The following is a 19,559-nucleotide window of genomic DNA, read 5'->3' as shown; positions in this document are numbered from 1 at the left end:
TCGTCAGTCTTATCACTGAATGCCTCCACGGATGCATGGCATCCTCAATCAAGAACTTCCAGAGGCAGGAATGACTTACAAATAGGGCAGCAGGGGGCAATGTGGGCCTCACTGAGGCGATACAGGCAGCGCTCATGCTCATCACTCACCGAAAATGGGCCAGGGCAAGAGGCACAGTTCTTGAAGCCATGAACTCAGGGCATAGTCCCTGGAAGAGGGGGGTGTCTCCCCCAAATGTGGCAATAAACGACACTAACTATCTACTAGTAACTACAGCTATATAACACTATGAATGACAACTACAAACAAGAAAAAACAGACGGGAAATAACTCGCTTAGCAGAGTTAAAAGCATGAAGGAACAGGGGTTCCGATTCCAGCCATGTGGCAGTCAGAGGGAACTCAAAAGGTGTTGACCCACATGGTTTATTATACCTCGGCTGTGAGCATGAGGGGATGCACGTGCAGGTCAACAGACACTGCTTTAAAAACCTCCTGGTGCATGGTATGCATGCACATCCACATCTGGAATCCATATAGGGACCATCACTCAAAGAAGAATGTTTAGTTATCAGTTCCTGTCTGAATGTTCTCTGGAGACACTAACTGTACTCCAGCTAAATTCTGCATTGTGAACTACTGCAGTTCTTGCAGACCTGTTTCTCACATCTGATTTTCATGCTGGCTGTTGCTGAAATGGAGATCACCAGTGAAAACTATATTATGGCAAGCCAACTAGAAAATGTAAAGCTAATGTTTTTTTAAAGTCACCACATTAAAGCAATAATCCCAAAGTAGTAGAGTGTGTGTGGTTCAACAATAAGCATTTGTCTCCAGCTCTATAATTTGATTTATGCATTCATGCTAGACTTATTGCCTATGACACACATTCAATTCCTCTGAGGTTATTCTTGTGCATGTTGGGCCAAGTTCATCCTTGCTGTAACTCCACTGGCTTCTTGTAAGTTACACCAGGATGCATTTTGAGCACTAACTATTTCCATGTGTGAGCTTCCCATATGCTTTTGCATCAACTAGCTGGTATTACTCCAGTTACTGCAAATTCAGTGGAAATCAGATTGGTGCAGATGTTTCCAGTTGTAGTTTGAACATATACAGCCTTTTACCATCAGTAAACTACAAAGTACTGATGCTTTTTTAAACGAATTAATAAATTTAGCAGTCATGAAATCAAGGCAGCAGCTAGAGTCAGATGGATGCTGTGCAAGCCCCGCTTCCCCAGTACAGTTTTACCAAGCCATCACCATGCTGACCGGCAGCACCCCTAGAATCCTGCTGCGGAACTCATCTTTAACAGAGACTGCTGCTTTGTACAGTGTTTTGTGCATACCTGGCTCTAATGTGATATCATCAAACCCACTTTTACTGCTCATGGCCCTTGAAATGAAAGGCTCATGAACTGACCAATGTTTCCCTTCTCTCCCTTGTCCCTTCCAAATGTTTCTTTAAAGGAGTTTCTCTCAGACTCTTTTGTCTTTCTCTGCTTTTTTTTAAACTCCATTCTGTTTATTTGCCTGATTGGATACTTATGGTGCTATCAACAATAGTGCACTTACCAGGAAACAAACTGGAAGGATTGTTTAGTATGCAGCTATCTTGCATTCAGTCAGCATCTTTGTTAATAGCCGTAGTAATATAGGTCAGAGGTTTCGCAGCCAAAACCTGTGTGCTCCACAAGAACACAAAAGTGCAAAATGTCTTTGCAATGGGGAAAATATGGGCACCAGTTTTAAAGGCGACTAGTAGAAGATTTTTTTTTAAAATTGGTGTATGTCCTTTTTTGCTTCTATATGTTATATAAAGTGTATGGTGTATAAAAAAGGACTAAAATAATGTTCATTTTGTACAGTTTTTAGTGCATGTTTTTATCTTAGAAATATCAGGAATATAAAGTCTAGTCTTCCCTAGTTTTGCTGGAGAACCAGTGGGATGTATGTTGTGGGCATTTAACACCAGTTAATTGAAGGGGAAAGGGTGTTGAATCTCTCTATTCAGTACATTAGTAAAATTAAAACAAATAAATAAATATCTAACTACTATTTATACTAACTACTATAATAAATATCTAACTATTTCCAAATAAATAAATCTACCTCTCTACCCCAGTTGCTCTCCTTCTGTCCGGTGACTGACTGACAAATTCTTTATAAAGGTTCACGAATCCAGCATGGGGAGGGAAAGAAGGGGAGATTCTGCAAACATGGCTGTACCCCTTAATTCTTCGTTAGCAAGTTTTTCAAATTGTTGCCAAAGAGCCTACAGCACATCCCCCTTCTATAGCTTGAAGTCTTTCCATTTGGAGTTTGACTATTGTTGGTCTGTACACTTAAATCATAGCAGTTGGAGCTCTTTCTGCTGTTACCATTTGATTCTGATGTCACCTCAAAGTATCCAAATCATTTTACTCAAAGGAAGACTGGGTCTAAAAATGTACAGATTAGCCCCACAAACGGCCTTTCTCTCTCCCAATGCAATATTACAGTCTTCGTGGGAGAAGAGCAGAAGAGGGAAAGATTCTTCAAGAGAGTCTTTGTTGTGTGCCTCAAATGTACATTGTACATGCTGCCGTACTTCTGCTGCCATTGCAAATGAACACTGGGACCACATAGGAAGGAATGGGCAGCCTGGAAGTACATAAGCAAGTCAGATAGCAAGTGGAATGAAATTAACAGTCTCACAAAGGGAATTTTTTTTTTAAGTACTGTATTGAGCGGCCTAGCATGTATGTGCACCAGATCCTCCACTGGATGAAATGAGAACTGCTGAGCTACATCATAGACCCCATTCTGCTAATAACTGAAGGAGAGTCCCTTTAAGAGATGATGGCCTATGTTTTAGGAACAAGAGAATCAGAGTTCTCTCTCTGTAGGCAATGTGAAGTTCACACAGCCACGGTGTGGTGCATAATTGAATGACAACTGATGTCCAAGAGGCTGCAGATTTTCTTTCGCATATATAGCAATTGTTACATTAATGTCCACACACACCTCACATCCACTGGATTAATTTAATACCTTTAGGAGCTTCTCACTTTCAGTGAATCACTTTTATAGAGACGACAACATTTGAAGAGCTGGCTTGCAGGGAGATGGAGCCTCCCAGGCTGCTGGAGATATAACGGTTGGGGCTATTTCAGCAACTAGCAAAGAGCTCATTTTGAAGATGAGAGGGAATTTGACTGAATTTGGTCATATACCAAAGGATGCGTAGAGAGACCCTAGGTATGCAGTGATATATTTTCCTTAATATAATTTACATTGCATTCAGCATCAGGTTCCTATGGTTTACTGTTGGTTTAGCAAACACAAGAAGAGCTTTAAATACTCTTCAGTGAAATGTTTTTTGTTTTGTTTTTAACTATTTGCTTTATTCTGAAAATAGCCTACCGCAAATGCTCTTCTCTAAGGTGTTTTATTACTTTCTAATGGATTTTTTGAAGTGTTGTAGCTGTGTTGGTCTCAGGATATTAGAGGGACCAGGTGAGTGAAGTAATAGCATTTATTATACCTCACCCACCTTGTCTCTCTAAAGCAGTGGCAGCCATTAACTTCCATGTCTAGTAAGAGAGAACATGACCTTCATCCTCTTCAGTTCTCAGAGTGGTAGCTATGTTAGTCTGTATCAGCAAAAACAATGAGGAGTCCTTGTGGCACTTTAGAGACTAACAAATTTATTTGGGCAAAAGCTTTCGTGGGCTAGAACCCATTTCATCAGATGCACGGAGTGGAAAATACAGGAGCAGGTATAAATACATGAAAAGATGGGAGTTGCCTTACCAAGTGTGAGGTCAGTCTGTTAGCGTGAGGTGAGTTCTGTTAACAACCCACTTTTATACCCTTGCATAATACTGCAGCAGCATAAACAAGATACAAATGTTTGTTCCTCTTTAATGAAGAGAACTGAAGCTCCAGTGAACAGCATTTATTTTCTTGAATAAACATCCGTTCCTAGAAGCATCCAGCAGTGTCTGGTAGATAACATCAAAAAAGCAAAAACGAGAGGATTTTTTTCCTGCTCAGAGGTCAGACAATAGAATGTTCTCTCATTAGATTAAGTTAGCGAGTAAAGGCTAAAGTCAATGCCTAAACCCTAGTACCTTCCCATCCACTGGAATTCACAGGCCTGAGGTTGCAGGGTATGGGGAGAGTCAGGGGCCTGAGAAAGGAATTCACAGAACCCACCGAAGCTAGCCAGGAGCAAAATGCTGTGGAAAGGGCAGGGTTGAGGGTCCAGATCTGACAGGACGTAGGAAGCTGCCTCTCTCTGTTTGGGATCATGAGCTATGGGTATAAGAGCCCAGGGATGGCTAAGCCTCCCCTGGCGCAGCTGCTGGCAAACCCTGCCGGACCCCTGGGCCATGGTGGCCTTGACTCTTCCCCTCCCTGCTCTACTCCTTCTGATAGAGGACTACTCCTACTCCTGCTCTACTCCTGCTCCCCACCGCCTGATAAGTCTTCTTTCTCTCCTCCACTGAATCCCCTCCCCAAAGGTCCCTGCTGTTCGCCACATCCTGTTCCCTGACCCCCTGCGGGGGTAGAGGAGTCAGGAGGGACATGATGAGCCAGTGGGGTGCGTGTGTGTGGGGTGTGGGGAAGTGAGGAGGTGAGCGGTGGTCATAGGGTTGCCAGGCATCTAGTGTTCAACCAGAATGCCCAGTTGAAAAGGGACCCTGGAGGCTCTGGGCGGCACTGCCGACTGGGCTGTTAAAAGTCCGGGTGGCAGCAGTGCAGCCAGGGCCCAGGGCTAAGGCAGGCTCCCTGCCTGCCCTGGCTCCACGTGTCTTCTGGAAGTGGCCACCAAGGCGCATGGCGCCCCTCACCCCGAGTACCGCTTCGAGGCTCCCATTGGCTGGGAACTATGACCAATGCGAGCTGCGGGGGTGGCGCCTGCCGTCACAAGGGCAACACACAGTCTCTCTGGCTGCCCATGTGGCTGGGGAGAGAAGGGCTGCAGGGACCTGGTGGCCACTTTCTGGGAGCCACGGTAAATGCCACTGGGACCCCACACCCCAAACTCCCTCGTGCACCCAATCCTCCATCCGTCCCAGCTCGGTGTCCCCCCATACCCAAATGCTCTCCCGGAGCCTGCACCCTCCCCACCCACACCCCAACCCTCTGCCCTAGCCCTGAGCCCCTTTGTGCACCCCAAGCCCCTAGTCCCCAGCCCCACTCCAGAGTCCACACCCCCAGCCCCCCTCAGCCCCTTCCTACACCCCAAACCTCTCATCCCCAGCCCCACCCCAGAGAGCTCTCCCTTACCCCAAATCCCTCATCCCTGGCCCTAGCATCTGCCCCCCAGGAGTGAAGAGGCAAGCAGCAAGCCAGCAGCGGCAGAGAGGGTTTTGCATTGGGGGGGGGGGGGCTCTGGTGGGGGCGTGAGGAGATGAGCGGCCGGCCAGGGGGTGGGGTGGGGAGACGAACGGTGGGCCGAGGGGTGCGGAGGGATGCAGCGAGCCAGGGAGTGTGTGTCTTGTGGGGAGCAGGGGGTGAGGAGGCAAGCGGGTGGGGTGAGGTGGGACGTGAAGAGCAGCAGCGGGGTGGCCTAGGGGGCAGGGACTGGGGGAAAGCAGGGATGGAGTGTGGGCAGGGCCAAGTGCAGAAGAAGGAGCTAGCCCCCCCAGGGGCTGCTTCACTTGCCACCCATACTTGGGATTCTCAGCTGTGAACCCTCCCTTTGCACCTAAGCTTTCTCATGGAGGAAGAGACAGCATGAGACCCCATTATAGCCAATAGCCCCGTGGTTAGGATACTCTCTTGGGATATAGGAAAGCTGTTTTCAGGTCCTGCACTGCCTGATTTGAAGCAGGGACTTTAACCCAGGTGTCCCACATTCCAGGTGAGTGCTAACCACCAGCCTAATGGGTACTGTGTGGTGGGGCTTTCTCCATCTCTCTTGTTGAAGCTGTGCTACTTGATAACTATTCATTGGGCCAGAGAGCATGCCCAACCAAGAGATTGATACTATAGCCTGCTGGCTAGGGCACTCAGGTGGGATGTGGGAGAGAGAGGTTCAAATCCCTTCAGATCTGGCTGCGTAGGGGTTCTTCCATAGCCTAGGTAGATACCCTAACCCCTAGGCTATTCAGAGGCTTGCCTTCATTCTCCAGTACATAATGTAGGATTTAGGCTTCTAAAACTCCTTTTCAAGAGAATTCCTCTACCCCCTTAAGCAACAGTTTGAAGGACCAGCAAGGCCCCGAATAGGTGATATTTTGATCCTTTTCTGTTTAACATAGATAAGCTTTGCAGGTTGGAAAAAACACTCAACACCAGCAGACAGTGCAAATGGTGTCTTCTGTTTCAGAGCAGAGGTTTGCTAGTATTGGTTAATGACACTGACTGCAAGTAAAAAAAAGTCACTGGTTGACCATTATGTAAAATATCAGCTGAGCCAATCCAACATTTTCACACCTTGCTTTCTCTGGGGTAGCTTAATTTTAGGAATTACTCTAATTTAGTTATAAATGAATGGTCCATTAGCTCAGAATAATCTCAAAAGCAGTGACCAGGGCCAAAAGCTTTGATTACCACACTTTTCTTGCAAGAAAGAGGCTAAAATGAGAACAGGATTTAATGTGAGTTCAATAGTATCAGCAATGGTGAATGGGAAGGTGCTCAGAGCAAGAGATGTGATACATTACATGCCAAGCAAAAAAGAGTACACTGAGCTTTAGAAGCCAATGGGATCGGTCGTATTCAGTTTAGCAGGATTTGGGCAGCTTTTTGGGTGGGCAGGGAACATCCCAGTAATTTTAAACAAGTCATTTCCTGTCAAATGAAAAGACTCTAATGCAATTTAACTGGACTGATTTATTACACCCCAGGGGCTTTGTTTTATCTTTATGTCTCAGCCCTGCTTTCTGGAAGCTGTCTTGACCCAACACATCATATTCAAAATTTTAAGTCAAAGCCATTTTATGTATTTTTTTATTCCGATATGTTGACCATAAAATATTACTCCTTTAGCCCTTCAGAAAGCATCTAATGTACAGGTCACTGCCAGCAGTAGCAAACCCACAGCCTTTCTCTGCAGAAATAAAGCCAATAAATCTGTAATTCCCCACCTCAGCCCCCACAAAACCATACTCTTTCTCCACATAAATAGGCACCTTCTGCCTCTCAACCTTTTCCAAAAGCCTGCCCAGATAGACCAGCTTTACAACATCCCCTAAATGTCACCACATTTGGGCTACTTTGGACCAAAGGAAAGAGAGGATTCCAAAGTCAGGGCTGTCTCCTGGAGAACACTGTGTCAGCAGCTTCTTCTTTTGTATAATTATTATTTATCATTTGTATTACCATAGCACATAGAAGCCCTGTCACGGACCAGGAGCACATCATTCTAGAACAAACACAGAACAAGACGACAGTAAGTAAAGGTTCTCCCTCCGGAGCACCTCCACTGATCCCAGCTGTAGGAGTGTGGCACACGGGGAGAAGTGGTCACGCCCTAGCAGCCAATACTGATTCCAGAGCACAGGTACTTTATGCTCACAGGGAGATACACTGCTTAGCAAGCCAGCTGCTATTTTCTGCACCACCTGCAGTTTCCAAGTTGATTTAAGGTGTAATCCCATGCAGAACACTTTTCAGGACTCTAACTGTGAGATGAAAAAGGCATGGATGATGGTAGGGAGGCCTACAATTGACAGAAAGGGTGACAGCCTCCTGCTCAGCTGTGGATGGAAAAACACTGTTCTGGCCCCTGCAGCAGTATGATTAGCCAACAGCAGCTGGGAACCAAGAATGAATTATTTGGATATGAAGCTATCTATACAATGCCATCATCTGGAGGACAAAAAGGAACTTTAGTTCTGATCCAAGTTGAGTAAGAAACACAGGCCTGGGTAGGGGCACTTTATCTTTTCACCCAAGTCCTGCACCCTCACCATCCTGGTCAGGGCCCCAGGAGTATGCATGCAACTGCACAGCAGAGCCTCGTCCTCCTCTCACTGTTCAGAGATGACATCCATTCTCTTTGGATTGAAGAGATAGCAGGAAAGGAGGTCCTGCACTGCTGCATCTGCACTTTGCTCTTAAGGATGACCACTGTTCCATCTGCCATCAATTACAACCCAGGGTAGGAGAGAGACAAGGACGCAGGGCAAGGAAATAATAGGGAGCTAAGCAATAGGCTGTTGGTGAAGAGGACAGAAATCAAGTTGAAAGGGGATGAATAGAAAGAAGGAGAAAGAGGGAAAACATACGGAAAGACTGCAGAAAAGAGGACAGCAAGTCACAGAAGAAAGAAAGAAAAAATTTAAAAAACATAATACAGCTTTTTCCCAAGAAAGCTACTGCCAAAATGTGGATTGCATTCATATAGTAGTGTCTAAATTCTTATCTACTGAGGGCATCTTAAACTAAGGGTGGGGTAACAAAAGACAGATACAACAGAAAACAGAGCTTGTCTCATCATGCACTTGATATGAAAATTATAATTTGTTAATCATGGCTTTGGAGGTCAGGCACAGATCAGTCTTATAATCGACTTTCTGGATGAATTCTTAATGTGAAGCTGCAGGGATGTTTCAGTCTTATAATCGACTTTCTGGATGAATTCTTAATGTGAAGCTGCAGGGATGTTTCAGTCTTATAATCGACTTTCTGGATGAATTCTTAATGTGAAGCTGCAGGGATGTTTGATCATGAGCACTTCCACATAGCTTTGAACTAGCAATAAAATATCCTATTCCCCTCTTCATTCCACATTGAAAAACTGATCCTTTGGAAACAAAGGGATGGTGGCTGACTAACCTGCAATGAATTTGCCATTTCTCTCTTTTGGGGCTGCTGGTGCCACGTGGTGAGTAATTGCTTCCTCCAGCAATCCACTCTCAATTGACTCTTCTCTCCAAGGAGCTCTAAATGGTACTCAGAGGGTACCAAACATCCTAAATCCCTGATAACTCTGCTATTTCTAAGATTATCAAGGCAAACTGAACTCTTGCTTGTGTAGTGGGAAATGACACAAGGTCACAGCAAGTCATTAGCTTTAAAACAGTAATTGAGCCAGTGTATCATGTATGAAACATTAGACACCTAAAATTCTCTCCTCACATACTTTCTTCAGTTGGTACATATGCTCTAGTGGTGTGAGGAAAGGGCCCATTTTTCCCTGACTGGTAGAATACTGTTTGTACTTTATAGAAATTGTGTAGTATCCCTTTAAATAGTTTGTGCACCCTCTGGTGGGCCTCCCTGTCCCTTTTTGCTGTAGCTACCAGAACCTTGCCAGAGCAGCATAGCTGCTGAGCGTTAATAGTCACGGCTATTTGGAACCCAACAGTCTGCATCTGTGTGACTTCCACGTATTCTTAAGGGTGTGGGCAGGAGGACACAAGAGGGTGGTACATCTTCAGAAGGGTAAAATATTTAGAAAACATACAAACTTGGCATTTATAATATCTACATATGTGATTAATCCAATTTATCTTTAATTTCTCAGTCTAATCTCTGGTGTTACTTGGAACAGTTGTAGATAAAATATATCTAGACAATGGCATGATGTTTAAGTTGGTGTCCCTTTAAGCTTTTTAATTATTTATGGTGTATTATAAACAACACAGTAGTTTAGAGCAATGTTTCTCAATCTTTTTTGATGCCAGGGACTGGCTTGCTGCCTTCCTAAACTTTGTCAGGGAGATCTCAGGGACTGGCACTGGTCCATGGACCGGATATTGAGAAATATGTGCTTTAGAGCATAGAGGAGATGCACTCCATGCCCACAGAAGCTTACAATCTAACCCTGAGACCATTTTGTTCAAAGCTATTATTTACTTCCTGTTATTTAATTTCTTAGCATCATTTTTTAATACTTGAATCAGCTGTGGCAGGTTTCATTTAAAAAAGGAAGCCTCTTAGCAGTTTCAGGGACCACACAGTATCCTGTCAGAGATCACAACCTGAGTGCAGCTAAAGCGCCCTCTCAGAAGCAACATTGTATGGGGGAAACTCCAAAGACTGACATAACCAAGTCCTGACAGTGTGGAAGTGAATGAGTTATACTTCCACCATTAAGCAGGGGCTTCCGTGCATGAAATAGTGTTCTCGGTGAACAACAGTGGCAGCTCTTTGACGTCGTTAAGAATCTGAGATGGAGTTAAAAATCTTTCCTCTGCAGCTCCCCATACTTTGTTTTCAAGTGGCTTTTTTGTAATCCAGCACTTGAATAATTTTTTCCAGTGTCAGTGTTTTTCTTCAGCAAGTCAATATGTGGCAGCTTTGGCATTGTCTGTATAATTCAGTACTGAAAGGAAATAGCTTGAAAACAGAGATCTGGCCCCTAAGCCTCTACAGTCCACCCAGCCACAAGTCACAGAAGCTATCAGTTACACAGATCAAAATTATCTCCCATAGCGTGGATGACTAGATTTCCCACACAGAGCTCTAACAGCTGGCACCTAGGGCAAATACTAACATTTTCAGAGCTTATTTTGTGGGTTAACTCCCTCAAAGGACTCAAATCTCAAAATCAGAAATTCTCTGCTAGGCGGCACCATGCTGGAATCATTGTATATTGACATCCGGATCCTCAGAGAAGAAATCTGTCAGAAGGTGTTTGGCTTCCAGTAGGTTTTTCAAAATATATCCTTAATCCTAGGAGATAGTCCACAGAGAGGGTTATTTCCATTAGTAATCTGTGTACTTTCATTCAAACTTCTGTCTCTCTCTCACACATGCTCACACAATTTCAAAAGAAAATTAGACCAAGAGTCTGCCAAGCTCAGCCTCCCACCTGGGAGTCCCTGCTCCAAATCAGGCAGAGCAGGGATTTGAATTTGTGACTCCCCTCTTCTAGGTGAATGCCGTAATCCCCAGACTATTGGGTATTCTGGGGTCATGCTTGCTTGTTTTTTGGTGAGATTTCTCATCTAGATTTAGTCTGCCAGAGCACAAGTCTGACTGCTTAGGTGCCAAACTGTAGGAGAAGGTATGTGGCCTCTTTCCTCTACATTTCACTCCTGGCTAGTTTAAGCAGTTCCCTGCTCAACTTGCTGGCTTCCGAGAATCCCTTTCTTAGCTGCCTATCTCTCACCATGCATTGTACAAGAAGTCTGGATGCCAATCTTGGTGGCAGGATGCCTAGGGATTAGGTGTTGCATTGCTGAGTGTTACAATGCCTAAGTACCTTCATGGATTTAGCCCTTGGTACTTAACAGCAAGTAGGGCAATCGGAGTTGCACATGAGCAGGTGCTAAGTGAACAGATATGTGTATGTGTTTCTATCTTTGCCTGAGCAATGAAGAGCACTGACTAGTAGAACGTTAAACTAAGAAATTCTGGCTTGGGTATATATCACATCTCTGCTAGCATCATATTTCTTTTCTGCTCCTTCCAGTATGTGTTTAATAAAGTCATTATTGTGGCTTGGCAACCAACTTTTCTGCAGAATAAAATGAGTTAATAGCCACATTTCAAGTCAGTTTTATGAAAGTGGGATAGAATGTGCAGGGTGCCTGCTGTTCAGCCAGTGCAGCTACAGGGCTATTAATATTTTTTAGACAATAACTGTAAATAGATTATGACAGAATGACCTCAAACTATATCATTATGGGGCAAGAATAGTGGGGAAATGAGAGAATGAAGCCAAGCAGCAATTTTTCTGAAAAGTTTTCAAACTAGATAATGTCTCCATTTTTGAAAATTACAGCAGTCCCATGAAGATAAAGCCAGTGGTGTCTAAGGCATTGCAGTGTAGTCATGTAATGATCATACTTGTTTAGACTGTAAATTAGCTACAAAAATACAGCAAGGTCCAATTTTTTAAAGGTATTTTGGAAAAGCAGCAGCTATTTGAATTTATAAAGAGGAACTACTGGGTTCATCCCTTAACTACTTTTCACCTTAAATGTCACAATGAGTTAAGGAAATACAATTTATATTTATAGTGCTTGTCAACACAATAGAGTCTAAAATGATTCACAAGTAAACTGATATATAAAGTATTAAAGACAAAAAGCTACATTAAAGGTAGCAAAATCAAGCACTGAAAGTTAGGAAGTGCCAGAGTTGAGGATACCTGTGCACCCTTAATTTGGCCCCCTTGTGCTTATGCATTATGATATAGTCTTTAATTACATGATTACACACTATTTTTTCCCACAGGACCCTCTGCCTCATTCAGAGCACAGGATGGACAATACTGACAATGAGCAGCTAGTCAATATTTTATTTTCTCCTCATTGTTCAGTGTGTGGCTGTAAGCTTTATTTACTGTACACTATTCAAACCTTGCTCTGGAGACATAATTATTAGTTTCCTCATAGGCTTTTCTATGGTGCTTAGCACTAAAGTAGCTGAGTGCTTCACAGATGTTTTTTAAATTCATTTTCACAACACCGCTGTGTGGTGAAGGAGTATTATATCCCAATTTTGCAAATTGGAAACTGAGCTACAAAGATTAAGGTCAAAAGTATCCACTGATTTTGGGTGCTGAATTTGGTACACCTAGGGCCTGATTTTTTTTATAAGTAACATTATATAGCACTTCACATATTCAAAGCACAGTTCCCACTCCCCTTAGTTTCAGCTGCAAGTCAGATGCCAGTGCCTCAAGTCAAGCACCTTGAAAATGAGGATTATACAATTAATGACCACCTGTGGAAAGTTTGGTGTAAGTAGCCTGCCTAGCTTCACATAGGAAATTCCATGGCAGAGGCAGGGGTAGAATCCAGTTCTTCAGAGTAGCATTCAATTGTCTCCAGTTTGCTTACCCAGCAAGTTCTAGTCATGCCTTTCTGAACTCCCTGTCCTACTCCCAGGTAGGTAGAAAAAAGCAGCACTTCCTTTCAAAACAAGCCCAACCCATTTCAGAGAGAGGGGAGTGGGGGCAGTGCTTAATTTGTAACAAAAGAGGTGCTGGGACTCAGCCCTGGCAAGCCCCAGCACAATTTAAGCCCTGTTACTCAATTTAAGTTCAGTGCTGTGGTGGAGTCCTACACTTACAAAATGGGTTGTGGGATCTTAATAGCCACAAGTGGTCAAGGCCCTGGTTTTAAGCCTCTTCCACTAGAAGGCACACCTCCACGAGCATGCTGGGACTGATTGAAAGGAAATAGCACCACCAAATGAATCACAAACACCGCTTCCTACAGCACTTCAATGTTCCTTGGAGATCTCCCCTCCAAGAACTCAGACCAACTGGACATGGCTTGTGAGTTCTGAATGGGTCACAGCAAAACACAAGTCAAAACAGGGTTCCATCTACCACAGCCAAAGAGCTGCATACCAAGCACTCCCCAAATGGTCAGCTTGTGTGCATTTCAGCTGTACACTTCTGTTCTGTCATAGCCGTGTAACAGAAATTTACATAAAAGTTAAATCACAAAAATTGAGACAATATTATCTGACTGACATTAAGCCCACAAACAAGAAAATGCATACGCATATGAAACACTACGTTTCACTCATCTCATTTTCCCCTATAATAAGCATTGCAGTAGCATTGTCATGCCTCATAAGCTGCAATATCTAGGCAAAAACAGGAGATAAAAGGACACTGAGCCCCACTCCCCCAGCATCTGGACCCCCATACCCTGAAACACCCAGATCCCCCACCGAGTTCTGTCCACACCCAGACACCCACCCCACTGAGTTCCAACCACTTTCACCTGGCTCCCCCTGCAGAGTCCCATTACCGTTGCACCCAGAACCCCACCAACAAGTCCCTGTGTATCCAGATTGCCCCACAAGGAACCCTCTCAACCCACACCTGGATCCTCCCACACTAAGCCCCTCCACACTTGGATCCTGACAGGCTGAGCCTGCCTGCCCAAATCTGGTGAACCTGGCACAGAGGGGCAGGGCCCTGGGGTGTTTCTGGGGCAGGCCCAGTCCTTGCACCATGTCAGGGTTGGGTGCAGCCTCACCGCTGAGTTTGTGTCTTGGAGGGGGAGTTGCAGTGTGATCTCCCACCTCTGTTCAGCCAGTGGCCTGTGCTCCCTAATGCCATGCTGGAGCCTACACATTTATTTGACAAATAAAATTCGCAGAATCTTTAACTATTGTGCACAGAATTTTTAATTTTTTGGCGCAGAATGCCCTCGGCTGTAGGACCAAAAACAATTTCACTGTTACTCTCTGCTGCCCTTGTCTGTTGTATGCAGCTGTTTTGTCCTCATATACTTAGATTGGAAGGTCTTTGGGGCAGGGAGGGAGGGAGTGAGTGTCCTAACATAATAGTCCTGATTGGGACCCTCAGTGTTATTGCTGTACAAACAAACATAACTTGTTGGGCTTAGTGGATTTTGTAATAGTAAAGAAAGTAATGGACAAATACCACTTCCTTCAGCCCAGGCACAGCCAAAGTTAAAGAAAAGTATGATCTGATATCTTTGCATATCAATGTGTGTTTCTCACCCCTCTAACTTTGAGACATGTGGAGGATTTGTAAAGGAATAATAAAATATAGCAGTTTAATGACCACATTAGTACCCTCATTAGAAGCCTCAAACTACAAAGCATTTAAAACAGGGAGTTGAGAGCGTGGGGAGTTGGGGAGGGGAAGCTATGAACAAGCAATTATGAAACTTCAAAAACTGGTTCAATTATCCACAGGAGGTGCTGGGATTGCTAAACAAAAACAGCCATACTCAAGAGTAATTAAGTAAAATTGAATGAAATTGAAAAGCATGGCACGTCAGATGGTTATCAACAGCAATTGCAAAGTCTGTCTTTTTCATAAAGTAATTAGCTTTTTGTTTCAGATTGATGTCCTCAAGGCAGATATGGAAAGTGCTGAGTGGAAAATTTTGGAAAACCTGATTCTGGAAGACATTGTTGAACAGATAGGACAACTGGTCTTTGAAGTCCACATTCATTGGCCTGGATTTGAGGTCAGTGGCAATGACAGCACGGTGGTCCGATACTGGTACAGTCTTCTCAAAGAATTAGAACTGAAGGATTTCAGGCTTTTTCACACTTACAAAGACTTATTGAAACCACAGATGTTTCTGAAAAAGGAAGCCTTCAATGCAAGTAGCTGTTACACACTAAGCTGGGTGAACACAAGATGGAAATAGAATAAAGGAATTGATGACATGTAATCATCCCATTGAACCGTATTAGTGAAAAGGACATTGGAGCAGCTGACAAAAGTTACTGAACTTGCAAACCGGGGCCCTGTTATCAAAATGTTTCTAAGCAATATCTCAAAAACTGAATGTTATCATGCATTGTTTCGGAAAACTAAAAAGAGATCCGGCATTGAAATTGTTTTGTACATGCATCTTCCATAAGTTACGTAGATAGACTTTATTAGAAACAGATGAGAGATATTTTCTAAGTGTTTGTCTAAAGTGGCTAACAGTTCTCCACACATGGCTGTGGATTGACCCCAGCCTTCCTAAAGGTCAGCAGAGAGCATTCCCCTACTCTGGCCCTGAAAATTCACTGGGAGCAGCTCTAGTACAGTGAACACCAAGAGATGCTGCTGAAAAAAATCACTGATCCAAATAAGTTACTTTCTCAGGGATGGCCAAGTGATACATTTTCCTTAAATGATTGTGCTTAGACTAGCACCTTTTATTACTTTAAAAACAAACACTCCCATGACAGTTGTGGCAGATTGTTCTCTTCCAACCAACAGTTACTTAAAAGGGACAGTCAATGGGAAATCCAGTCAATTTTTAAAAAGGTGTAATGTATTGTCAGATACTACACCTGCCCCTGGTATATGCATGCCAGCGCCTCCTCCACAGGCATTCTTCACTCAAATCAGTCCCCCTTCCAATGGCTAACAAGCTCAAATCACTCAACTGGCCCCTCCAGGTTTCCCTCAGAAGCCCAACTGGCAGGCTCAGTAGGCCCAAGCAATATATTTTAAACTTCCCAGAGAAGTCATTTCCCCCTCACTTTACCAGAAACATAGTGAAGGAGTGCATGGTTTATGTGAACATTTCAAAAACTCTAGCCCATCCAATATTACCCATCTGAGAGGGGTTAAGAGAGAATTTAGTATTTTTATGTAATGTATTGCCATTAAACTTTGTATTAAATAAAAGACACACAGTCTCCCTTGCTTTGGTACTTCCCCTTCCTTTTCCATTCTTTAACTTCCTTTACTTTCCCATCTGCTCTGAGCCTTGGTGTTTCTCCCCTGCCACTCAGTTTTCAGTCTATCCTCAATTCATTTTACTATGTTTAATAAGACTCTCCTCAATCATTCTTTTCCTGTTTTGCTCCTTTAAGCCCCTCATTCCTTTGTTCACACCTATCATCACAAACTCCCTGCTGTGCTGCTACACCGCACACACCATCATGCTATATAGACCTGCCTTCCGAGGCTGGCAAACAGAGGAAGTTATGTACCATTTTCCTAACATTTGTGTACCATACTAAATGGGTGCCCTGCTACACAATTTCCCCAGATCCATTAACTAATGCCACACAAATACATCAGTCAGTTCTTTTCCTCCCCTGTCCCTCCAGGCTCCTCCTACAAGCAGCATCTTCTCCAGTCAACTGTCTTCCCCCTGTAAGATGGTAGCAGCAGCTGGCTCAGCCCTCTCCTCCTCTTCGCTCTTTCCTTCCCCTGCTGCTTAGTACTGCCTCCCTTGGCTCCTCCCCCAGCGATCTCCAAGCCACCCATTTAGAACCTAGGAATTACCATGGTGGAGCAGACTAGTGATCCATCTACTCTTTAGCACAAGCCAGTACTAGATGCTTCAGTGGAAGAGGCAAAATATCCTGAAATTGACAATTATGGAATAACCTGCCTCTTCCACCACCAAGGAATTTTCTTCCTACTCCCTTCCGTGAGAGGCTGCTTTATGTCCTGATGCAATGGGGTTTCTCTCACTTCTAAACATTTAAAACAGGTAAAAGAAGTCCTTGCTATTTATGTGGCTAATGTCCAATTCTTTTTTGACTCCTAGTAAGTTCTTGGCCTCATTGTTATCCTGTGGCAGAGAGCTCCACAAGAGGCTGGGGCTTCCAGACAGATTGATGTACAGAGGACCCAGTTTATAGATAAGCTTTCAATTTTCATTTCTGTACTAACCTGGGTCCAGGCAGCTGAACTCTGATGTCATGCTAAACAAACCGCTGTAATTATTGATTGCCTCCCAAGAACTACAACACTGAAGAAGCCCTGCAGCTAAGCACTGCACTGACTGATTCACATCATCTACCTGTAGTTACAGATTCCATAGAGGGAGCTTTTCATGGGGTCAGTCTACACCAATGAAGTAAATTAGCGTTCTGCTCAAGAAGCTATGATCCTACGGAATGATCTTTGAATGAAAGTGGAGAGGGAATTCCTTCTTTACTACAAGCACGTTGGATGCAAATTCTTATGTAGTGAACAGTAATATTCTTTAGGGGACACAGACCCATAAGAGTTCGTATAAAAATGCCTAAAGTCGTCAGACTTCCTCAGCTGTTACATGGATCTGACTTAAAAGTGATCACTAACAACCCCGAGAATGTCTGAGTCATCATTTTTCAGAAGTCAGATTGGGATAGTATCAATCTGGGTGTGATTAACAACTTGGTTTTAGAAATAGTGCCACATCATCTTTTCCCGTGGGACAGTCTTCGAATAACTAAACTGGTAATCTATAACAACTCGCTGCAGATTAGTAGTGTAAGAAAGCACAAGTTAGAGGCTCCAAACATGGATTATGTAAACTTTTCCCAAGAAATTAAAGGAGACACACAAGTTTATTATAGTTTATTGCTCTGAAACAATGTAGGAGTGTAATGATGGAAATGGACTGAAGTTCCATCATGCATCTCTTGACGTTACAGCAGACTTGTAACTTTAGAATACCCAGAGTTCATCACTTTTCTCGAGATTCCCAAATAAAATCAGGAGTGAGCAGGGTGGGAACAAACGTTTCTGGTTCTGTACCTCCTCCAGGAAAATATTGGAGTAGCTACAGGAGTTCTTTAACATTTGCAGTCTTAGATTAGACAGGACACTCTTTAGCGGAGAGCAGGTTGTTCTACTATTTTAGGAAAAAATGAGCAATTCTAGTTTTCCTTACACACTATCCAGACCTTCAGCTTTAGAGTCTCTGATTCTGGCTGTAAGAGGTAGGTATCACGATTTTGGGACTTACTTTTGGTCCCGTCCCCCCATGTTTGTTAGTCTTTTCTCATTTAAAGGGCCAAATCTCAGGTTGAAGTAGGGGATGAAATTTACCAAGTCTTTCCATCTTCCCAGTATGCTAATGAATACTAACAAAGTTTAATTTAAAAATGTTTCTCCACCACATATCAAACAGTAACATGGGACAAGTAATGCCACATATGATGCACAAGGCACTTCTTCACCTGAATCTGCCATTGGAATCTGAGAAGATGACTGTACAATAGAGCAGAACCTGTTACTTCTAGAAAACATCCATCCTGCTTTCCTACTTGTTCCTTTGCTGAAAAAGAAGGGCCTGAATTATTTGTCTGCTTTATATGTACAAAAAGACAAAGTGGATCACACTGATAATCCTTCAATAGCAAAGGAACTCATTCAAAAGTGTAATTCAAGGCTTGCTGCTTTTGGAAATGGAGAGCTAGAATGTCAGATCATTAATATCATACCACTTAACGGTACATTTGCTTTGCATTAGTAACTGTACTGATATAATTGATTAATTCCAGCCTGAGTGACTGACTATATTTTAATTTACAGTTGATTTAAAAGCAGTCAATCCTACATACAGCTGGTGCCCTGTAGAGCTGTAGAGTGTAACACTGGCCACCACTATGCCAAACAATCTCACTTTTCAGGCACCCTCGCTATGGGCATGCTGGACACAGGGCGGCTGGTCATTATAGCAAACAGCAGTCCCGTGCTGAGGCATGTTGAAAGGAACTGTTCCATTTTTAGAACACAGAATTGTTTTATTTACAGGTTTTTAAACCTGATCAGGAAAGACAGTAGCAACTCTGGTGCCCTGGCCCCCTCCAAATGTAATTTGTGTTTACACCTCTGGGACCAGACTTTGATCAAGTCTGAATCACAATGTACGAGTCTATGCTAGCAGGAAAGGCATCAGTACTTGAAGGATCAAAGGACGTGCAAGAAAAACATGCTGATCCTTTGTGCTATCCTTTAGAATGATGATTCTTGGCAGATGCAAACAAGGCTGTTGCAGGAATCCCAACGATAAAGCACATGGAAGGAAATACTCTCAGGTGAATTATTTGAGAGTTGAGCCGAGCTGTTTTATTATCCAAATTGTTGGTTTTATTTCTCATGCTTTTTGGCTAGCATTATTAGATGCGTCTCTGCTCTAGAAAGAACTTTCTGGAATTATTTAGTAGATCACTCCTGGTCTCTTCTTCCTTGGTTACATAACATGACAGTAGTTGTAGTTTATTTAGAGCAGTTTTATTGCTGAAATTTCCAAGGGTAAAGTCACAATAAACACTGACTGAAGTTCAGACACATTTTTGCATCTCTTTCTCCTCTTGGGACCTACAGTCTTGTATGGACAATATCTAAGACGACTTCCACTTGAACAATGCATTTTCTGAAACGAAAGTCCCTGTTGAGAGATAACTATGTTATGTCATTGTAAGATATTTCAGCTGA

The 19,559-nt window shown here is 43.4% G+C and overlaps 1 protein-coding gene across 3 annotated transcripts in view; it reads left to right on the top strand.

Annotated features, from left to right (window-relative positions):
• The window catches only part of METTL24 (methyltransferase like 24), an 88,456-nt gene extending 72,434 nt beyond the window's left edge, over positions 1-16,022 (top strand). For 2 of the 3 annotated variants that reach the window (XM_084622936.1, XM_084622935.1), the window contains one exon: positions 14,728-16,022. In XM_084622936.1, coding sequence (XP_084479062.1) covers positions 14,728-15,042 — 315 coding nt within the window. In that variant the 3' untranslated portion in view covers positions 15,043-16,022. The remainder of the gene's footprint in view (positions 1-14,727) is intronic. The other variant, XM_084622937.1, reaches the window with a different exon arrangement.
• Positions 16,023-19,559: the final 3,537 nt, after the last annotated feature.

This window comes from Lepidochelys olivacea (assembly GCF_965140295.1).
Source record: "Lepidochelys olivacea isolate rLepOli2 genome assembly, chromosome: 3".
Classification (NCBI taxonomy): domain Eukaryota; kingdom Metazoa; phylum Chordata; order Testudines; family Cheloniidae; genus Lepidochelys; species Lepidochelys olivacea.
This window is presented reverse-complemented; position numbering and strand designations above follow the sequence as displayed.